The sequence below is a fragment of the Acomys minous genome (assembly GCF_964271855.1).
Source record: "Acomys minous genome assembly, chromosome: 15".
Lineage (NCBI taxonomy): Eukaryota > Metazoa > Chordata > Mammalia > Rodentia > Muridae > Acomys > Acomys minous.
The window spans coordinates 19236667-19260517 of NC_140497.1; the positions used below are offsets into that span (position 1 = coordinate 19236667).

At 41.2% G+C, this 23851-nt stretch overlaps 1 protein-coding gene across 6 annotated transcripts in view; it reads right to left on the reverse strand.

The window, feature by feature from the left end:
• The window catches only part of UNC5D (unc-5 netrin receptor D), a 547621-nt gene that overhangs the window by 21508 nt on the left and 502262 nt on the right, over positions 1–23851 (reverse strand). For all 6 annotated transcript variants that reach the window (XM_084760348.1, XM_084760349.1, XM_084760347.1 and 3 more), the window contains 2 exons: positions 13006–13155; positions 5593–5757 (listed from right to left, as the gene is read on the reverse strand). In XM_084760348.1, the coding sequence (XP_084616474.1) occupies positions 5593–5757; positions 13006–13155 (315 nt within the window). The remainder of the gene's footprint in view (positions 1–5592; positions 5758–13005; positions 13156–23851) is intronic.

Sequence of the window (23851 nt, forward strand, 5' to 3'; positions counted from 1 at the left end):
AACTCAGCTTCTCACTGCATAAAATAGGTTACAAGTAGACATTATTTTTTATCATGGTTTGTAAAATTTCTTTTAGCCTCTAAAATGCAAATCAAGTGCGAATAGCCTCCTTACATATTTTCTGACTTGAAGACTAGAGTAAGGGGGGAGGGAGGATCCCAAATAGGAAGAAAAGGAAAATAAAAGAAATTTACACAAGTTAACATGGAAGTCTACTCTGTGAAAGGGAACCAAAGGTTATTATTAACCTAGGGGAAGGTGGCTTGAAAAATAAAAAAATGAAGGTCCGGGCTCAATAATTGCGAGACATAAAATTTGGTTTGGATCACTACATACTACTATGAACTCTTTAGAATAACATAACCTTGGGTTGTGGATGTATCTTGGCTGTAAAGCACTTGGGTAGCATGTGTAAGGCAGAAGTTCAATTCTCAACATGGAAAAAAAAAGGTAGGTCTGTGTGTGTGTGTGTGTGTGTGTGTGTGTGTGTGTGTGTGTGTGTGTGCGCGTGCACGTGTTGTGCTTGAGTGTTTAGGAATGAGGTAGACTTTGGGTATTTTCTTCATTTGCTCTTCACCTGATTCATTGAGACAGGGTCTGTCTAGCACTGAACTTGGGGCACCATGGTTCCTATAGCTGAAGAGCAAGCCTCAATGATCCTCCTGTCTGCCTCCCCAGTGAAGGAGTTAGAGATAAGTGCCCCTGGTTTTAACTATGTGAATCCTTTCCAGATTGGGTCTTCCTGCTTCACAGCAAGCATTCTATCAACTGAGCATCTCCTACAAATCTCAGAGTCTTCAAAACCAAAACCATCAGACCAGACCGCAGACTCTGCAACTGGACTAGTTAGGATAGCTTATCCCCCAAGAATCTCCTAGCATAGGAAAAGCTACCTTCACTCATAAAATGAAGGAGAAAGTGTTTTTTTTTCCCCTTTGAAGGTGAATAAAATACATGAGGTTGAATCTAAAAATAAGCACTTATTTTAAATTTGCTATACTTTAATAAGTGGATCCATTTCACTCTTAAAAATTCCAAACTTAAATAGCTCCCCTCTACCCTGGTGACACTTTATATAACATTTATGATGTACTCTAAAAGACAGCTGAGCCAAGTAATAAGAATGCTGTAGGTACACCACGTTCTCTGATTGTTTAAATTAAATATGCAGAGGAACAGTAGATTTTCATGCTCTGTACATCTGAGATAAGCGGCTGCTACCTGGCAAGCACTGGGAGTTGTAAATCAGTGAGAGATCCTGAGTAACTGTTTTATAGCGGACAAATTATCCCCCAACTTCCTCCACTTTGGGAAGAAAGATAAGAGAACTGCTTAAAGGGAAAATTGTCACATGCAGGATTTTTATTTAAGTCATTTCTACCCAAAACTGTCTGCAATAATATTATATTAGAAAAAAATGATGGGATAAATTATGTGAGGGTTCTTTCCCATTCCTTAGTGTGTTCCAGGCTAGAGTTTGCAGATGAATGAGAGTGTTCATTTGACAGAGCATCAGTTGGCGGTACTCGTCATGTAATTCCATAATATTGCATCTAAAAGGGAGAAGTCACTGCTCCTAAAGACTGACGCAATTTTGGCCATACACACACACACACACACACACACACACACACACACACACACATATGTGTGTGTGTGACTATACATATATACATATGTGTATGGATACATATGGCTTAAACCTTTCAATTTTAGGGGTCATTGCCAAGATAGTATTTATTTGGAAAATCATTTGGAACAAAAAACATGAGGAGAAATGACAGGTGCAAAAACACTGATGACATAGAACCAAATATCTTTAATGGGTAAGATTACTTTATTGACTTAGATGTTTAACACACATCCATACCTATGAACACACATGCTTATGTCCCTCGTGATGACACTAGGGGAACCCACTCAAGTAAGACAAAGACTGAAAACTCTGAGCTGAAATGCATAGGGATTTGGAGATCAAGATTAAGGAAAAAAAATCAATGACATCTATCAAAGGCTACAAAAGTTCCATATTTTTGTGACTGTAATTTACTCAATAAGCCCCAGAGGCTAAACATCCTAAACTCTAAAGTCAGTGTTTCCAGTCTGGTGAACAGGAACTGTGACTCGTCTCCAAAATTGGGGTCTATAATTCCAGAATCACTCATGTCTAGAATGTCCATGTGTTGAGGCCATTGGACAACCTTGAGTATTATTCCATCTCAGAAATTATCTTCCATTTGCTTTTTTTTTTTTTTAATATGCTCTCTCACTGGACCTAGAGCTCACCTAGTAGGGTAGAGTGGGTGGGGAGTAAGTTCCATAAATCTGTGTATTTCTGCCTTATCAGAACTAGGATTAGAAACACACAGCACCACATTTTTTGTGTGTTATGTGGGTTCTGAAGATTGGTATCAGGGCATCATGCATGTACACTAAGTATTTTAAGGCTCTCTTTTTTGACAAAAGAATTTCTCAGTTGTTGCATCACTCCATTTATGTACCTGAGAACAAAATTACTGGTGTTGAAATGTCTGAGCCCTTAAACGGAAGACTTGCATTATGGGTCACAGTGAAGCTCATTTGGAGCCCTGAAATCACGTAAGATCTAAGTTGAGACTATGAGCCTGAAGTCAGGTCTCTCAATTTGCACTGTGGCTCCGCATCTCATTAGCTTAATGTCCTTAGGCAAGAAGCGTACCTTCCTTGAGATTGTATATCATGTACAATTGTGAAAGCAGTAATAGCTCATCCACAAAGCAGTGATGGCCACATGACAAGTGTGAAGCAAATGAAACACAGACTGACACATGGGGGTTTTCAGAAGTTGTCAGCTGGCTTCGAACATAGAAAATGCTAATGAATTAGACTTGCCTAAGATGCCCTGGGGCTGGGTCAACTTCCTGTAGTAACACTTTAGTCAATAAATAAGCCAATCCTCAACATAATCGAAAGAGCAGGAAAGCATCTAAAAGCAGAACCTGGTGAACCAATAACTATCGTTCAACAAAAATTTCTTATCTTATTTTGATACTTGTCTTCCAGTATCCAGAGATGTTGCAAAGATGTCTTCTACACAGCTCAATGTCACTGTAAATGTTGAATCGTTAGAAAAGAGGATGACAACAAAGGGTGAGAAGGACTGGGTTTCTTAGCCAATTTTTCTTTGATGTACTTCATGAATTTAAGTTAGCAATAGCAAAAAGTGTCAGGGTGTGCCAACCCTCTTTTGTCTTTCTATACATTTCCTGTAATAACAGAAGTTGACCCTAGTATCCCAGTGTCTTTAAAAGCAGTCTTCAAACCTTGAATCCTCTAACCTGTTAACAGATTTGTCAGGCAATTGAGATCTGATGTCCCTTTCCTCTGTCTTTTGATAGGTATGGCTGACAATTACGTGGTTTTAAATTTAAATTTAAATTTTGTTTTTCATTTAAAAAGTCCACGGCTGCTGAAGTCACAGGCCCTGGAGTGGACTTATTACTGTTGTTTAGTCAAGTTGTCACAGTGAGAAACTGCATTCTAAATATTTCTGCTTTTAGCTATAGTAAATACTACTTAACCAGGAAAGCACCTTTGCTGTGAATGCTAGTAAATACAGACTCACGCCTGCTCATGGCGTCGAGGACAGGGGAATGAGATGAGTGGCCACCCATAAATGTACTGCTCCCTCTAAGGTGCAAACACATCGCAGGGGGGAGCTAAAAGAATGTAAGGGCTGGAAACCAGGAAGAACGCCTAGGAAATGACCCAGCAACACAGCCACTGCAAACATATCCCACACCACTGAAGTTACCTGCCTTCGGGCTACACAAGATGGCATCTGTCAAAGGCCAATCATGGATTGGGGAGCTCTACCTGTGCCTGCTGAATTTGTGGTTACTAATGGGTTCTGGGCAAGAGATGCCACTGTTTTCAGTTGTGTACCCACTAAGGAACCCACCAGACTCCAATGGACATTTCCAAACAAACGGTTAAAATTAGTGGGTCACAAAACAAACAACGAGACACGGATGTGGGAAAGAGACTTGGCGGGGAGAGGATAACAGGAGTGGAAGGGATATACAGAGAATACGGGAAGCGAGAGCAGCCAGAATGCACTGTATTAGTGGTTCCTGTGTATCAGAAATTTACATTATGATTCATACCAGTAGCAAAATTACAGTTATAAAGTAGCAACAAAAGAATTTTGTGGTTGGGGGCTGCCACAACATCAGGAACTGCGTTAAAGGGTTTCAGCATTAGGAAGGTTGAGAACCACTGCACTGTATACATGTATGCAATTGTCAGCAAATTTAGTCAATTTAAAAAAATTAAAACCAAAAATAAAACACTTCATTTAATCTCAGCATGAACTATTACTAAAAGAGGTTATAGTCTAAAAAAATAAAGTTTCCTATAACGTTTGCATTTTATCTTGAAATTATTGAGTTAAATATGCCAGGACTGTTCAAGAAAGAGGTTCTAAAAATACCTTGCCTGGATTTCCGGATGTACTTTCCCAATCAAAGCTGCTTTAGCACTAAATGCTAATTAGCAATAACAAATGCAAATAGCGCACATACTCGTCAGTTAAGACAGCTATCAATTGTAAGACATGATCCTTGGGAAAGCTATCCAGTCCTCAGAAAAACTATTTGGGGAATTAGCAATACTCACTTTGCATAAACAATGAGTTGAGATGAAAATGCAAAGAAGTGATAATGCATTACTGTTGCACACATTCACAGGAAGAAAAGCTTAAAATTGAGTTTACCGTATATAAATGTGTCAATTTTTCATACAAAAATAAATTAATATATCATAAGTATTTATATGCTGATAAATATATATGTTAAAATCATGGGTCACAAAACAAACAAACAGAAAGACATGGAGGTCAAAAAAGGATTTGGTAGGAAGGGACGCCGAAGATGAAGTACACAAGGTGACTGTCTTCAAAAACACTACTGGGAACTGGCTAAATAATAACCCAGTGGCCATCTGAGTCTTAACTGCCTTGTGGAGCCACCCTTGGCATATGTCAGCAGCTATCACAGGCCCCCTGTGGAATTAGGAAACTGCTTTTTGTTTTGTTTTGTTTTGTTTTGTTGGAAGAATCCCTATCCTTGCTCCTTCCTCAAAAGTTCCTGTTACAGAGCCTTGATCAGGGTCTCAGAAAGACTGAGGTTCCCTGTCCAGTGGGAAGCTTGGTTGAATTCTGAGCCTAAGGAAGTTTGTTTTCCTTCACTGGTAATGAGAGTGAGGAGTCTACGATTCAAGTCCCCTGGATGGGGAGGCCTGGTGGCACTCAGAGGAACAATAGCAGGCTACCAAGAAGAGACTGGATACCCTATGAGCATATACAGGGGGAGGAGGTCCCCCTCAGTCACAGTCATAGGGGAGGGGAGTGAAGGGAAAATGGGAGGGAGGAATGGGAGGATACAGGGGATGGGATAACAATTGAGATGTAATATCAATACATTAATAAAATATATTTAAAAAAAAAAAAACAAAGTTGCCAGGAATATGAATAGCACAGCCTTCACAAGTTTGCTATCACCATGCCCATGGTCCCATAGGAAGGGCGTCAAGGGTTCTGCATCCCAGGCTTACCTCTAGGATGGATGTCTGCACTTGGAGGATCTGTTCATGGCCTTTGAGCTGCCGAATGCAGATTTTGCAGGACAGCTGGGTGGTGGTGGGCGTGTAGCGCTCCAGGGAGAAGGCACAGTGCAAGGGCTGCCGGTTGCTGCTCCACACTCGGGAGAAGGGGACTTCCTGTGGAAGGGTGGAGAGAAGCAGAGGAGAGGGCTTGAAAAGCAGAGCCCTGCTTCGTGAGCAACCAGAACAGGAGAGACTTAATCACAATAATTATGATGACGATGATGATCGTCGCAAAGAGAATTGCCTAAGTGAGTTTGGTGGAATTGTAGAAATAATGCTTCAGCATAAGCCAGGCAGCACAGAAGTAATTAATGTCAATTCCAATTGATAACAGTTAAATTCCTGAGCCATGCTGCAAGAGCTGAGACTTCACTGTGACGCACACACACACACACACACACACACACACACACACACACACACACACCACAAACACACACACACACAGACACACACCAATACACACCACAGAAACACAAACACACACACCACACACACACACATACACACACACACACCCCACACCACAAACAATTAGAATACCATTACAAATTTAACCTTATTTAGAAAGTATCTTCCTTAGAAGGCTCCTGTAGTCCATCCTCCTAGATAAGCCTGGAGTAGAACGCTGCCTTCTCATTTAAGTGAGAATTAGACGGAGAAACTGACAGACCCAAACTGGTTGCCTACACCAGAGACTCATGTAGACTTGTGTAGGGACAAACACTGCCAGTGTACCCGATCCAACTGCACACAACCCCCGAGAGGGACACAAACATGCTTGGTACCCAGAGTGACATGGCTATCTAATCATCTATGCACACTCATAAGAAATTGAAGTGGAACTGGCTAAACACTACAACATAAATGAGAAATAAGAACAATTTAGGTTATTTAGTCCTGTCCTCAAGTGATCAATAACAGTGCAATGGCAAATTTAGGTTTTACCAATAAGAATGGCAACTAATCCCTTTCCCCAGTACTAGGGGGATCATGCTGACAAGGACAATTTTTATAGTTTCTTCTTCCTCTTCCTCTTCTTCTCCTCTTCCCCCTCCTCCTTCTCCTCTTCTTTCTTCATTTAAAAAAGTATCTGCTTCCTAGTCAAATGTGGCTGGGGACTTGACAATGACCATCGATGCCTACCTTCTAACAACCCTCATCATCACTTTTATTTCCTCTGTTTATCACCTCATTAATTTGCTCCTTTATTGCTAAAGTTATAATTTTCTGCAAGTCTGAAGCTTAAGGGTGGCAAGAGATCTACGAAGTCTGGAAGCTGGAGACTCTAAAGTGTGGCTGGTGATGGACCTGTGCTGTGTTATGAGAGCAAGGCCATGACTATAATTACTCACCTTGAGAAACTGTTTATTTCCAAGTTCTAACTTTCCTAATCATTTGTATAACTTTTTCACACTGATTTGCATAACTTACTTTCTTATTGTCTCTAAAAGTTACATAGATCTAACATTTGGATACTACTGTGAGTGACTGATATCTTGGGATGCGTGGCTCTACAAAAGGTCCATCCAAGCTGGGCTTGCTCACCGTTCATATCCTCCTCATAGTAAGGGAGGAAGGGTCATGAGAACCTCATCAACTGTTCCCTTCCATTAATTGTATGCAGTTCAGCCTTGATGGCACATGCCCTCAGGGAGGAACATGTCTATAGAGGCCAAGTGAGACTGTGGAGGCGGGCTCCATCTATGCAGCTCTGGGGAAAGCCTGACCATTGCTAGTGTAACCTGTGTGGTAAGAGGCACCCACACCCCATAAGAAACAGATCACCTATGTTCAGTAAGAAAACCAAAACAACGACAACAAATAAAACCAAAACCAAACCCAAAAAAAACCCTCAGTGGTTCTCAAAGATGAACTTTGGTGAATAATGCCTCAGGTTGTCCTTGGGACCTTAGGAAGAGAGAGTCCTAGTTTACATATCCCTTGGGAAGGGATTTTCATAACACATACTTTCTGGAGAAACCATCAAGGATAGATGGATTTTAGATTTGTAGATTGCTCTACGCTTAAGGAGGAGATATCTAACTCTGAGGAATATAATAGAACAACAACAACAAAAAAAAACCATTCACAATCACCATCCATCTTAGCAAGAATGTAAGAATTGGCCAAGTGGTGGTGGCACATGCCTTTAATCCCAGCCTTTGGAGGCAGAGGCAGGCATCTCTCTGTAAGTTCGAGGCCAGCCTAGTCTACAGAGTGAGTTCCAGGACAGCCAAGGCTACACAGAGAAAGCTTGTCTTGGAAAAAACAAACAAACAAGCAAAAAACCAACCAGCCAACCAACAAAGAATCATGTATGGCTTTTGTTTTGTTGTATTTGTTCTTAATCTTGAGCCAAAGAAAAGACTTTCCTCTCAAAATGTGCAGAGGTATCAGAGAGGCCTCAGGTGTGACAGGAATTTATAGCATTTCATCGTTCTTCCTCCTGAGCCTTTTTCTACCCTGCAAACCATTGGTTACTTCCACTTCATACCTCATCCTCCTACACATGGCCCTCTGCCCAGTGAAAGCGAAGCCATCTGCTTGCACATGGCCAACTGTCATCTCCCTTTGTAGGGCTCTAATAACTACAGCTCGGGCACTCGCCTCACCATCAGACCCTGGCACTGTGGATCTGAGACACTCCACAAATGCCATTTAGCCTTTAATTCTCTTGGCAGTCTTATCATCTCTCTTCCCGGGATATTTAGCATACTTTACTAACCCCATTATTAGTTGATTGGCATTTATCATACAATAGCACTATAGTCTCTCGACTCTAGTCATTATGTGTGGTGGTTTGAGGAGAAATGGACCCCATAGACTCATGTGTTTGAATGATTGGCTCCTGGGGAGTGGCACTATCAGGTGTGCACTTGTTGGAGTAGATGTGGCCTTCATGGAGGAAGTGGGTCACTGTGGGGGCAGCTTTGAGGTCTCCTTTCCTCAAGCTATGCCCAGTGTGGCACACAGTCTCCTTTTGCTGCCTGAGGATCCAAATGTAGAACTCTCTGTTCCTTCTCCAACACCATGTCGGCCTGTGTGCCTCCATGTTTCTCACCATGATGATAATGGACTAAATCTCTAAAGCTGTAAGCCAGGGCCAATTAAACGCTTTTCTTTATAAAAGTTGCTGTGAGCCAGGCAGGGTGGACTACACCTGTAATCTCAGCACTCGGGGAGGCAGAGGCAGGTGGATTACTGTCAGTGCGAGGTCAGCGTGGTCTAAAAGCCAATGCTGGGCAGCCAAGGCTCCAAGGCTACACAGAGAAACTGTCTAAAGCGAACAAACAAATAACACACACAAAACAAAACAAACAAACCACACACACACACACACAAAACAAAACAAAAACCAAACCAAATCAAACAAACAAAAAAACAGAAAAAAAACCAAAATAGTTGCTGTGGCCATGATGTCTTTTGGCAGCAATAAAACCCTAAGTGAGACATTGTAAGGGACACCAATGTGACCATTACTTAGGTACCCGAAACCCACGATTCCTTTGATTGGTGGTCCACAACCAACCTCCAATCCCTCCCATTATAAATCCAGCCTCCTGGTGTTCCCAAGCCTCAGGCATGTTATGTCCTGCCCCCACTTTCTGTATTCTCATTTTTATAATCTCACGAATGAGATTTATTTCTCTCCAGTTTATTTCTGTAGAAACTCTGTATGTCCCCTTCAAGGAAACCAACTACAGCAATCGGCTGTGAGGTTAATGGGTGGGTTTTACATTACAGTGTAAAGTCAGCTTTTGGGTTCCAGGGTTACACAGAGCTCAGTTCAAGAGCTAGGCCCCTCATGAAAAACCTACATTTTCTGCTGTGGAACCATTGGTAATACTTACTTCTTCTTAAACAATGATACTGCCTCCTCTGATACTACTTGCTAAGTTTTGGGTATTTCTCCCCCCTCCATCCCCCTTGCCCCCCCACCCCCCACCCCCCCTCACTGGACTGTTAGAGACAAATACCCTCTGCAGAGATAGTCATCTTTGTGGAAGGACATGAGAATCCGCATAAACTGTCTTCTCTCCCATCTCTCCATGCCACTGAGTGCAATCAAAATGCTTAAATCTGTCTTTAAGACAGCACCAAAAGAACAGGTTTTCACTGTTGGCTTCAATGGCAGCTGCCAATAGCGCTCAACAAAACAGTTACAAATAATACAACTGGAAGCATTGTGATTAGTGTGATTTCAGGGCAATTGTTGTTTTCACTTATTTGCCCCCCCCCTCACAAAAAGGTAGGGGAGTCGACTCTCAGACCCCAAACAAAATGAAAACAAAGCACCAACAATGGTGACTGAGTTGAGAGGGATTGTACAGAAACGGGGCAGGGGACAAAGTGTAGCGCCGTTATGCACCGTTAAAGAATTCCGGAAATGTTTTCATTCTGGTTCCCATTATAATTAGGTTCCTAGCAGATGGAGAGAATGTAAATCATACCCTAGCAGGAGACAGACCCTGACTTCTAGGAGATTCATAGCATGCTACAGAGACAGCTGCCTTTATCCCAGGGACATGACAACTTGACATTGTGTTTTATTGGTTCTAAATAAATAAATAATTGCTGTCATATAGCTTATCATAGCTTTCTAACCTTGAGTTCCCAGTGACCCGTTGAGGGCCAGGGCTATTTAGTAATCCCCTGGGTAGGGCGAGGAGAAAGGTGGTAGCAGTAGTAGTGGATTCTTAACTATGGTAATCTCGAGTCTTGGGAAGAAAACATGGAATGGTGAGTTATTTGAAAATGCTGGCACTATAGGTAGAGGGTTTTCTGTGAGCCAAGGTCAGTGGGTGCTCCTGATGGCTCTTCCCCCCTCTAATACAGAAGTTGTGTGGCATTCAGTGTGCTGTAGTGCTATGGTACCTGGTTAGCGATCAAGGGGATCCTCCTAAACACTGGCCTCGCCCCACAGCTCAGGACACAGGCCCAACTCACATTGATTCAGAACAACCTGTAATGTAGCTGCTGCTGACGGGCAGATAGTGTTTGGACCCCTCTCTTAAGATTGTAGATCCTTGGAAGTTCCATCTCCCAGAAGAAAACAGGATGGCGTTTTGGAATGTATGTCAATTGCAATATATAAATTCCCAGACTGTCAATGTGCTCCTAGAACAGGACAAATAGTAACAGCACCTCCAGTTTCCCATGCTTTGGGCTGAAAGGTGACAAGGAAACGTAGTGGTTGAAGAAGAGACCACATATCAAGAATAGAGTGATTTTCTGTTTCTACAACATCTCTCTGAGATAGGCAGAGAGAGGCGGGGTTCCTGTTATTTCCTAACCACTAACCCCTAGTGAATACCCTTTTTCTGTTCTCCACACATACAATGATCTACATGAGATTCAATCAGGCTGACCACAAATCTACCCCAAGTGCTTTGATCTAATATGCCTGGAATAAACAGAGCATGATCACGAAGCCCAGTACTATACTTACGCATACAGTCTGTGGAATTTAGCCATGGCACAGGCAAAGATTAGTGGATAAGAATGGCGGAAAGAAAGTAAGAGTAGAGTGGAAAGTAATTTCAGGTCAGAAAAATGAAGTGGAAATGAAGACTTGGTGGCAAGCCTCCTGACAGTGAGAAAATGAAAAAACAAAAAAATCCAAAACTGTTTCCCGTCCTCCCAAGACTCTCTCAAACTAAGCTCAATTACAGAAGGCAATTATTTATACATGTTCACAGCCTCCATGGACCCCAACCCATGCTAGTGCTAACAGGTGTTGCGCTCCTGGCAACCCAATGCCCTTTGGCACTAGCCAGTGCTGTTGCATCCTGGAAGGTCTGCAGGTACCTGGTCCACTTCTGCTCAGCATGCTCTTTCTGTGTCCCTGGTTTTGGAATGATTGTTTAAGAGCCTACAAGGGAATGGATCTTTCATGTACTTTTTAATCTTCAAGCATTGAATTTAAGAGTGACTTTGGAGTGAATGGCTTACATTCATTAGACAAGGCGCAAAGTGGCCTTCATAACGACATAGATTAATATACAGGAGGTCACAGGGTTAGCAGCACTTGTTTTAACAATACTCTGAACAGAAACTTTGAATCCTGCCTCCTGGGAAGCAAAGGCACTTAGGTCTTGAACATTAGCAGCACTATATTGATTCAAGAATCTTCTATCTAGGAATCTGTTGAATGTGCCAAGTAAGGGGGAAGGGGATTTTGGGGCCCTATGTTCATGGCACTTTGAATGTTAGAATGCACCAAAACTGCATAGGGAGATGTGGCTCCCAAAGAAGGGAGAATTACGAGACTTAAATGGGAAAATAAAGGTCTTATTCAGTTTGGGACTTCTGAATTTTATAAGCTGGAAGCACTGGAGCCCAACTTTTCTCTATCATGGAATGTCTGTACTTTCTGTTTGTAATATGGTTGTTTTTCATTCTGAATAACTATATGTCAGTGTAAAGAATGTGTCTATCTGTCTGTCTGTCTGTCTGTCTGTCTGTCTCTGTCTTTCTGTCTCTGTCTCTGTCTCTGTCTCTCTTTCTCTCTCTGTGTGTGTGTGTATGTGTGTGTATGTGTGTGTGTGTTCAGTAAAAAGGTTAAAAAGCCTCACACAGCTCAGAATTTCATGCTGCTAAAGCCCGAGACTGCACTACAATCGCAGATCCACCTAGGTCTACCAGAAACAATTCCAGGGCTAAGGAAATGTCCTGTCCCTTGAGGCATAGGTGACCTATTTACAACAACAATGACGGGAATTCTCAGACTTCAATGTCAATATCACAAACTACTACTCAGAAGTCTTTTTTTTTTCTTTTATGGCAAGCATAACTGAATAACCTGAGATGCTTAAAAAACTTTATTAAGAGACATATGGACACTAATATAAATATCTTTTTCTGTTTATAAAAAGGACTCCTAGGAGGCTCCCTCTTGCCTTTGCATTCTGACTCGGGGTATGGTCCTCTTATCTTGCTCATTGCATTTGGCAGCGAGCACTTCACATATGACGGGTAACAGCTCTGTTCTCAGCCACAACTATCACTCAAAATCATCACCCTGAGACGTCCTGCTCCTTCACTGCTGACTGTGACTAAAACAACATCTCACGATGATTGATCTTAATGAAAACAGCACACAATCCTTACTCTTAAGTGGTTAAATTCCCATCGTCAACCTACACTGAACAATTCAAACAGAACACAGGAATGTCACATGATCTGAGATGCAGGAAACGTCTTTTCCCACATGCTAGACACTTGTAAATTTATGACAATATGTTCCACTTCCTGTGTGTGCCCAGACCACTATATCCCTGACAGTTTGGAGGACTGCTCCATACCGGAAGGCCCCTCCCAGGTTTCCTGGTTCCTGTGAGAAGCCCCTTTGGCTGATACCTGGCATGCAGTGAAAGGTTTAATCCTCCAGAGGAATGGAGGGATGTCGAGGACGGAGATCTGAAGACTGAAGGTATTCCCTTTGAAATGCAGCAGCTTTGGTTCTTCCAGGAGCTGGCCACCTTGGTGCCGTTCATCAGAGACCACTTCCTGTAGGAGCAGGAAAGAAAAGGAAGAGGCACATTGACGCAAACAGCTTTGTGTACACTCTGCTCTCTGGTGGTGTGGACACACACACTACCGTGTATACCTGTGACAAAACACACAATTCCATAGCCAGACAGAGCCCCAGATTTGGGATTGAAAGCTGCTGAAAAATGGCGATCTGATCACTGAGAAACAACTGCTCTTTTTTCGCTTATGTTATGTAGGCCTATTCAGATTTATTTATTTATTTATTTTGTGCCAGTATATAGAGGTGAGTAGACTTGTGAATCATTTCTGTCCTACTATGTGCATTCCTGAGACTGAACTCAGCTCATCAGGCTTGCCTTTACCTCAGCAAATGCCTTTACCTTCTGAGTTATCTTGATGTCCCTTGTAGAGGTATTTAAAAAAAAAATGATACATTCCTTATACAAAATCATGGGCATCATCAGGACATTTTATACAAGCATACCATGTACTTTAACCATAACAATCCCATTACTCTTCTTTCCTCCTCCTTTCACAGGTCCCCTCTTTCCACATAGACCCTTTTAGACTTCTGTTTCTCTTGGTTATTCTGAACAGTGTCCCACTGAACGAGGCCATGCAGGTGTCTTTGTGGTATACTGACTTGGATTTCTTCATGAGTGCTACTCCTGGATCAAACAGGATTGTTTTTTAATTTTCTGAGGAACCTCAATACTGATTTCCGTAATAGCCTCAACTAACTTACATTCCCCCACCACCACCACCACTGCAGTCTATAGGAGAGTTCCCTCTACCTCCATCCACTTGAGCCAGCGTTTGTTATTTGTTTCCTTCTAGCTGCTTTTAAACTAACCGGGAATTTGCTTAACCTACAGCTCTTCCTTGTCTCCAAGCTGATTCTAATACGGTTGAGTTTCTAGAAGAACAGGGATCTCATTGGATGTGCTATCATCCAGGGTCTGGCTGTACACAGAGTGTTACACTGTCCTTCACCAAACAGGCAGACAAGGGAGTTTCTACTCTACTGCAACTGTTCACTAAGTCAGGCATTATCTATCTCACATTCATTTTGGGCTCAAAATAAATGTTCTAGAGTGCGTGTTTATTTGAAGTAGCATTCATAAAAGTTTTTAAGCCAAAAGGTCAAGAAAAACAAGTTCTTTATCAAGTTAGCTTGACTTCAGAAACAAGAAATCGAATTTCCAAGGTAAACACTCCGTATGTTTCACAGAGAGATCACTATAATTACCCTCATGACAAACAAAGCCCACACAGGTTCTACTGAGCGAACACTTAATTGCTTCTGAATTTGTTGTGATCAGAATTACACTGATAGGGCAAGTGGAACAGTTAGATAAATATGTAGTCTGCAAAGTATTAAATTCCTGCAGGGGTAAGGCTTTTGTTGGCTGGAGATGAGAGCCCTCCCCAGGTTCATTTGTAGAATCACCCTTGACTTGCAGTTTCCTCGCAGAGCTAGAAGAAATGCCAGGCTATACTGCCTTTCTGCATTATAGTTTCCAAGATGCTCCAATCAGCTGGAAGAAGTACAGTGAGTTGATGAGGATGCACAGGTTGCCTTTCAGTCTTCAGATGCTAAAACGGCCCCCTGGTGTGACTATCTCCTGGCTTGAGATATAAAGACATACTTTCTCACATACTCTGGTGCCTCAACTTTGACCATGTCCCCTGGAGGGGGAGACCTGGTGGTACTCAGAGGAAGGACAGCAGGTTACCAAGAAGAGACTTGATACCCTATGATCATATAGAGGGGGAGGTAATCCCCCTCAGGAACGGTCATAGGGAAGGGGAATAAGGGGGAAATGGGAGGGAGGGAAGAATGGGAGGATACAAGGGATGGGATAACCATTGAAATGTAACAAGAATAAATTAATAAAGTAAAAAAAAAAAAGACATGCCTGTCTAAGGTTCTAGGAATATTAGATACCAGAACTTCATATACACGGCAAGCATTCTAATACACACTTACATCCTTGTCTTTAAAAATGTTATATTTTAAAACATGTTCTCACTAAGTTGCACAGGTTGGTCTGAGTTCATGATGCTCATGTGTTAGTTGCCCATGTGGGTTATAAATCTGGTCTGTACACCTGGCTATAAAATGCTTGACAATTATAGAATGTTTCTAATTTTTATTCTTGAGTAGTCTTTTGTGGCTACTTTGGGTGTTGTTGCTCTCTTTTTGTTTTTTGTTTTTTATTGTTCTGTTTTGTCAATTTGACATAACCTAGCCCTATCTGGGAAGAGGGACCCTCAGTTGAGAAAATGACTGCATCACATTGACCTGCAGGGAAGTTCGTGGGAACATTTTCATAATTAATGATTGACTGATGTGGAAGGGCCCAGTATACTATGGGTGGTGCTGTCCTTGGGTATATGGTATTGTGGTACATAAAAAAGAACAGTTTATGGGGAGCAAGTTGGTAAACAGCATTCCTTTAGGGCCTTGGCTTCAGATTCAGATTCCATGTTCCTGCTTGGGCTTGGTGACTTTCCTTCACGATGGACTGAGACAAGAAAGCCACATTTCCTCTCCATGTAGCTTTTTGTTATTGTGGGTTTTTGTTGTTGTTGTTGCTTGTGTGTTTGTTTTGTTTTGTTTTTAATCATAGCAATAGAAAGCAAACTAAGACAAGTAGCCCACAGAAAGGTTGGTCCTCTAGTATGTCAGGGTAAAATGGCAGCGGCCCACACCACCTGCTGCTTTGTGTTCCAGCTCGTGGGGAGAACAGTGCTTGGAACCTGAACATCAGCTGGCTAGGATCCTGTAGATGTTCTCTTTCCTCACTGGCCATGGTGACCAGGAACCATGGTGGCTATTAAAGGTCTTGGAATGTGACAGTGTGAGTAACAATTACTGTATCAAACACTTCATGTCATTATAGACTGCAAAGTTGGTTACATCATGTGGCCTGTGTCTTTCATGCAGAGTGGTGGGAAATGGACAGAATGGGGAAGAGAATCCTAATTATTCCCAAATGCCTACTGGGGTAAGACATTGGCATTTTAGTAAACTGAGTCAACAGTTTCTTCATGTGAGATTTATGGGTGCCCACTGGAGCTCAGGCTGAACATTGACTATTTTCCCATGCAACCATAACCCACCCATCAGTTGACATATGATTACTATGCTGTATTCATGTATGATATATATATTTATGCATAAATGATAATTTCTATCACTAAGTCCTGTATTTACAGGTGATCCTAATAAGGTCACTAGAGCCTTTCCATGAAAGTTATTTGTCTAAAGTTATATGGCCAATGGCAGAGGAAGGCTAGAACTGCTCATCTTCATCACAGTCCAATACTTCTTTGCATAGATATTCTTGTCTTTTGTTATACTAAGCTTACTATGTTCTTAAAGTTATGGGAAATGCAAACCACTATCACTTCTCTACCACGAATAATTTTTTATTGGTACAAGACATACTTATAAGATGACATAAGTCAATGAATGCTTACTATAGACTATATATACATATAGATATACATATGCATATACATATATATTCTTTAAAATGTAGAAAGTGGGATGAGATTAGGGATTAAAGGGCTCAGTGGAACAGAGTACTTGCTTCAGAAGCACAAGGACCTGAGCTTGAATTTGCAGCAGCCACACAGAAAGTCAGACACAGGCTTCTGTGTCTCAGCACTGGGGCCAGACAATAAAAATAAGCCAAAAGCTTCATGGCCAGAAAGCCTAGAGAAAGGCTTCTGCTTTGGTGAGAGGTCCTAACTCAGGGTAGTCAGAAGGCATAGAGGAATACACGTGACCTGACATTCTGCTCTGATGTTCACATGTATGTGCACAAGTGTATGTTCATCCACATTCATGTGCAAACCACATACACGTACAAGCACATATACAACAGATGCAATACAGATTTATACACACACAATGCACAGGGGAGAATTTATAAAATAAATGTATAGTTACTTAAAATTACCATGTAGTAAGAGCTATCTTTTTATATATCTTGCTTTAGGCTCCTTAATTTAAATATAAGTGTAATTATGCTTTGTCTTTTTAGCATCCTGCTATACAAAAAACCAGCTATGTACAATTAACCTTATTGCCTAGTCTTTGGCAAAATATTAAGCAATTAGATCAGTTCTGAAGCAAAGTAATTATTAAATGAAAAGGCCCACTTATGAACTAATCACTGTATTTACATTATAAATTTATAGCTTACTTTGTAGTCAGAAAAATAAACAAAGAACTTAAAAAGAGAATATTTTGGCGTTGTCAGAGAAATGTAATCCTGCATGTGCTGAACTGTATTATTCTTAAGAGCTTGATAGCCATCAAATTTTTGTTGTTGTTGTCAATTTTCAGATATGGTTTTGACATTTAGCCCAGGCTGGCTTTGAACTAAGGAATCACCAGAATCACAACTGCAACCAAGTACACCTGGGTTTGTGTTTCAGTGATGCACACAGATGTACCAAACTCATTTTGAACCATCTACAGGGACAATGTGGCCTGATAGTCACTCTATTTTGCCTCCTGTTAAATCCACCCTACTCTTTAGCTGCTTCTGTTAATGAAACAGAAAGACCTGGTTCTTTGTATATAAAATGTACTGGAGGTGCTCTGGACCATGGTTTTACTGGGCCTTCGACTTCTTCTCTTAGCATTTGGGCCTGCAACCCATCCAGCTCTTGAAGCTGCATCCAGGAGAAACCTGAGTATTGCAGCTCACTGAGCCCTTTATGTTGATTTAATGAGACAGCGGGCAATGCTCAGGGATGCTTCAGGGATGCTAACAGAGGCAGGCTGAATTTACATATGTATGAGACAAAACTGTTTGAACTTACACACACACACACACACACACACACACACACACACACACACGCACATTGTGTTGCTGTGGTGTTTTCCTTTAAATGCTTTATGTGAACATTATTTCCCAAGGTTGCATTATTGATAAACATAAGAACTACAACTGGAGGAAATCCTTTGAAATTAGGTTCTAAATCCACATTAATGCCAAGTAAGTAATGAGTGCCGAGAGGTACTGAATAGAGGTGCTGAGCGCCATGAAGAGGAAACATGAGTAGATTTTTCCTCCCCTTTACATTCTAAGATGAAGATACAAAAGATCTTAATTCCTTGCTCTCCTCATGTCAAAATTTATGTGTTTGTGTTTGTGTGTGTGTGTGTGTGTATGCACACACACATGCTTATGCATGTGTATGTATGTCACTGTGCCATGAAATATAGTAACAAAACCAGATCTTTGACTGTAACTCCTTTGAAAATATATCTTTACTCCTCTGCCTTGAGTCTCATGCCTCCAAGAAGGCAGAGTGTCAGCACAGAGGCACAAAATGGTGGCTCCTGGCATTGCCGAGGAAGCATAGGTTAAGACCAAACGTGCTCTCAGCCTTGGCTTCTCCCCCTTCTCTTACCTTCAGGCAGCTAACATTTTTTATTTGTTAGTAGTGCACCTGAGTTGATCGAATTTATTATAAAGTCAGTTTTAGATGTCTTCATAAGGACAGATCTTAAAATGTCTAAGCCTACATCAAAACACATCTGAGGGAGCGAGATGACTGTTTTGTTTTCATCATTTGAAGACATTGTTGTTTTCACTCAGTATAGTTGAGACAAATTAGAATTCAGCAGGGTAGCCATGCAGGCAGATAGAGGAAGAGAAACTGGATGAAAGTACAAGGCTTTGTCTGTTTATTCAATTCTTCACATGAAATATTATTTGATGCAACTGCTATATTGTGTGGCCATAATCAGATGTTAGCATGCAGGTAGATTTGGTCTGGAGGTTCATACTTTTGCAAAGACTTCTGGAATTTAAATGTTTTATGAGAAAGAACTTCTCAGGAAGATATGAATGAGACAAAAGATGTAACCATGCCCTAGTAGCAGACTTCCGTTTTGGTGAAGAGCCAAGCTTTAGCTGAGCGCATATTTGTTATCATTTCTTTGAGATGCAATAAATACAACAGTTGTCACAAGCATGTCCTAACTATGATAAACATTTCATTATAGTGATAGTGGAAACAAATTCTAAGATGGGCAATATCTGCAGAAATGCTCTGTGAAAAACTCTATACTAATTCTGATAAACATAAGCTCTATTAAAAATGCTAAAAATATACATCAGAGAAAAGACAGCTTTTCAACTTCTGTTGCTGAGATATTCAGATATTCACATGAAGGAGTGAAGCTATCAGTGTCCCTCACCCTGTTGACTTTGTGAGTAAAAGCGTTTGCCATCAAGCCTGATGGCCTGAGTTTGATCCTCAGATCCCAAATGGTGACAGAAGAGAACCAGCTCCCATAAGAGTGCTCTAGTGTATACACACACACACACACACACACACACACACACACACACACACACTGTGGCACACAGGTGACAAAGCCTATGCTATCCTGGTATTGCTACTAAATAAACAGTATAATGAAACACCAACTCCAAATGGATTAAAGTCTTTAATGTAAGACTTGAACTTTAGAAACTGTTACAAGGAAAAGTGGAGAAAGCATTTCAAGACACGATTATAAGCAAAGATTTCCTCAACAGGGCACCAGTCACCAAGGAAATAATCTTAACAACTGATGGCTGAGAGTTCATGAAATTAAAAGCCTTCTACACAGTGAAGGGGAGTTTATCTGCTGATGAGACAGTCTAGAGAACGTGGAAAAAAATCTTTGCCAGCTAGCTATATGTTTGACAGAAGATTCATATCTGCAATATTCAAAGAACTAAAAAAAAAACCAAACCAATAAAAACTAAGGAGAGAAAATTCAAACAATCCAATCAATAAATGGGCTGAAGAACTGAACAAATAGATCTTTACAGATGAAGTACAAACAGCCAATAAGCATATCAAAACATGTTCAACATCACAAGCCATCTACAAATGAAAATAAAACATGTGTTGAGATCTCATCTCTTCCCTGTCAGAATGACAGTCATTAAGAAAATAAACAACAAGAAATTCTGCAAGCATGTGAACAGAGACAATCCTTGCATCCCATTGGTGGGAATGGAAACTAGTCCAGCCACTGTCAGAATCAGTATAGAGATTTTTCAAAACAAACAAACAAACAAACAGACAGACAGACAGACAAACACCCTAACAGCAGATTTACCTTATGACTCAGCTATACAAGGCTTGGGTATTTACCCAAAGGGCTCTGAGTCATCATATCCCAACGATAATTGCATATCAATATTTCTTGCAGCACTATCCACAGTAAACCAATTATAGGACCAATGTAGCTATCCAACATAAAGGAACTAAGATGAAAAATGTGGTATGTATACACCGTGGACTATCTTTTAAGCTGAAAGGAACAAAGCGATGGTGTTTGCAGAAAAATAGAGATAATTGGAGATTAAGTGATTAAGTCAGTCTCAGAAAGACAAATGCTGTATTCTTTGTCATTTATGGATTCTAGATTTTATAGAGATACATAAGATCATGTGTGCACACTTGACATGAAAATACAAGGTAAATTGTTGAGAGGAGCAAAAGGCCTGTGATGGCAGCTGTTAGGCTCTCAACTTGACTGAGCTGAGCATCTACTTGGAAGGGAGTTCCAATGAGACCCTGTTCAGATAATGTTCACCTTTGGGCTTGTGTCTGGGAGAGGACTGATGTGGGCACAGTCTCTCTGTGAATGCCACTACTCCCAAGACAGACGACTGTATATACAAGAGCAGAAAATGAACCAAGTACTTGCAGGCAGGCACGAGTTAACTTTTCTGCTGGATTGGATGTACCGTCTGCTTCACGATCTGGATGCCTTGAATTCTCTACCATGATAAACTTCAGCAGAAACTGTGAGCTAAAACCCCACTTTTCTATACATTGCTTTTGTTGGGGGAATTTTTATCACAGTAACAGAAAATAAGCTAAGAGAGGGTCTAAGAGAACTAGGTGGAGCTGTGAGATAGGGAAGACGAGTGGACTCTGGGGGCTCAGGATATGCTCAGCATACACCAAAGACTTGTATGAAAATGACTTTGTGATAAACAGCTATATGTACATGGAATATATGCAAAAATCATACAAGTGTCAGTAACAGTTAACATCTATTATCATGAATACATGAATATGTGACAATTTCCTAGCACTGTATATATTTATTTAACAGCTTGTACTACATACTTAAAATTAGAAATTAAACCACTAATTAGCAAACAGAACAAACACCAACAAAAAAACAAACAAAAAACCCAGAATGCCATTGTTTTATTTTTAGTTTTGTGGCTTATTATTAATAATCCTGGACATGTTATAAATCAAGTATTTTTTTTGTGTATGTTGGGGAAATACTATGAGAGATATGAAAAATAAGCCAACAATGTAGACAGTATTTGGAGCTCATAACACTTTAGCTGATATTAGCCATGGAGTGTTTTAGAGGCTCGGTGAATGGTTGAAGCTTCTTAAAATGAAAGTTTCAGTGGGTTAGTAACTGTTAATGAATATCACATATAAAGCCATGAAAATACAACCACGATGATTTAAGATATTAAGGAGACACCAGTGATTCTACGTGGAAAGCTCTGCACATTACTCAGCAAGATGAAAATACAGAGCATGAATATGTAAGAGGAAGAGAGAAGAGGGAAAGAAAAGGATACACAAAGCTAGGTGACTATATTCTGAATGAAGAAGCCTCTTTTCAGAAAACCTCAATGCTTTATACTCTATCCACAATTCAAAAAAAGTTCTGGGGCTGGAGAGATGGCTCAGAGGTTAAGAACACTGTCTGTTCTTCCAAAGGTCCTGAGTTCAATTCCCAGCAACCACATGGTGGCTCACAACCAATCCATAATGAGATCTGCTGCCCTCTTCTGGCCTGCACACACATATGCTGGCAGGATAAATAATAAATAAATAAATCTTAAAAAAAAAAAAGTTCTAAGTTATACATTCCAGGCTGAGGAGCTCTCAGACACCCAGAAGGGAGGTGTGGTCTCAGGGCAGCTTTCACATCCTTCTTCCAATAACAAGTGCTACAAGGTACAACTTGAAAACCTTGTATATCTCAGGGAACTGGAGAGATAAAGGGTCACTAGGGTAGAAAGATTTAATGGCAGATATACTAGAAATATTTTCCTAGAGTCAAGTCTTACTGAGGTGGGCACACTTCTGGATAATGCAGTAAGGATACCCGGAGTCCATGGCGTCAGAACAGCATTTTCCCGAGCACTAAGAAGGGTAGACGGCCAGCAGGAATAGGCAGTGACATAGAAGCTGGCATAAAAGTGTTCCTACGGCTTCCCTTGGAATGCAGATCTGTCCAAACATTTGAGTTGCTGTAAAGTCTGGTCACGTCAATGGAAATGAGAGTGGACTGTTGAAAAGTACTGGGGGATGAACTCTCTAGGAAAACGGCTGTCTTGCTGGCGCATATATAAACGAGAGTACTGTTCAAAGGAAAGCCCAACCTGGTGTCGGGCTAACTCTGACGGCACTTAGAGAAAGTAGCCAACAGCAGACCACCTATGTGAGCCTGGCCACAGCGTGTTCTCTATAGAGCTGCAGTTGGCTCCAACTGCAACACCCGGCCGAGTTACTAAGCGTTATCTAGTTGGAATCATTGGTGCATGTCAGACATCAGTTTAGTGCAGGTAGTAATCCCAACACTCACTCCTCTAGTTAGCTATCCATTCTTTGTTTTCGAGTCCCAAATGTCAACTGTGTATTTTCTCTTATGAAGAATTCTCCTTTGTGGGGGTGGGAGGAAGGGTTAATGAAGAGTATAGAATAACAATTGTAGGATGAGGATTAATGTTTCATTGGAACTCTTCACAAATTATATGTGTATACACACACACACACACACACACACACACACACACACACACACTTTTGGGGAGCTAAGATTAAACATGCCCTTCTCAACATCTGGGCATGCAAGCTGTCATGATATCACTTCCTGCCTATGTTCAGGATCCCTTTGGGTCCTTGGATCTCTTCTATTGGTAAACATGAGTGCTCCCGCTCAGTGTCTTCAAGTCTAGTAACTGAGGAAATGCCCCTCACAATGGACTTAACGACCCAGGACTGGAGAAGCAGGGTGCGGAGTGACGTGTGTCAGGAGAGCCGTGCTATTTATATGTGAGCGAAGCTTCCGCAGACTGATCCGCACTATCCTTGCGCCTATGAATAACCCACACTCTTCAGGAGTATCTAATTTAGGATGTATCTTACATGATTAAAAGCGCCAAAAATAGAGCGCTGAACTACCTCTGCCCCAATAGCCCATCATTAGACCATGTGCCGAAGAGACAGTATGCCTGCCTTGTGTTAGATGGTACATCACTGCTGTTCCCTAACTCCATCCCTCAGCAGACTCAGGCAATTTTCTCAGCGTTCTTTTCATACCAGATAACTCCCTGCTCTGTGTGCTTTGTGCCATTTTCCTTTCTTGACCAGGTATCTCTACCTTTTGCCTTCCTTTCATGAGAGAATGCAAAATGTTCTCAAAAAGTCTTCTCCAATGCTCCAATTACATTTTCATTTATTTATAAATTATGATTGTACTCTTATATTGTCTCGTAATTTAGTAGCCAGTGTTTTTCGTGGGCATGAATTTAATCTGCGCCCCTTTCTGAGTGCCAAGCACCTCATCTCCTCTGCAAAGGACACACAGTAACAACTCACGTCCAAAGTGGTGTGGGTGTCTTTTCCAAGGTTT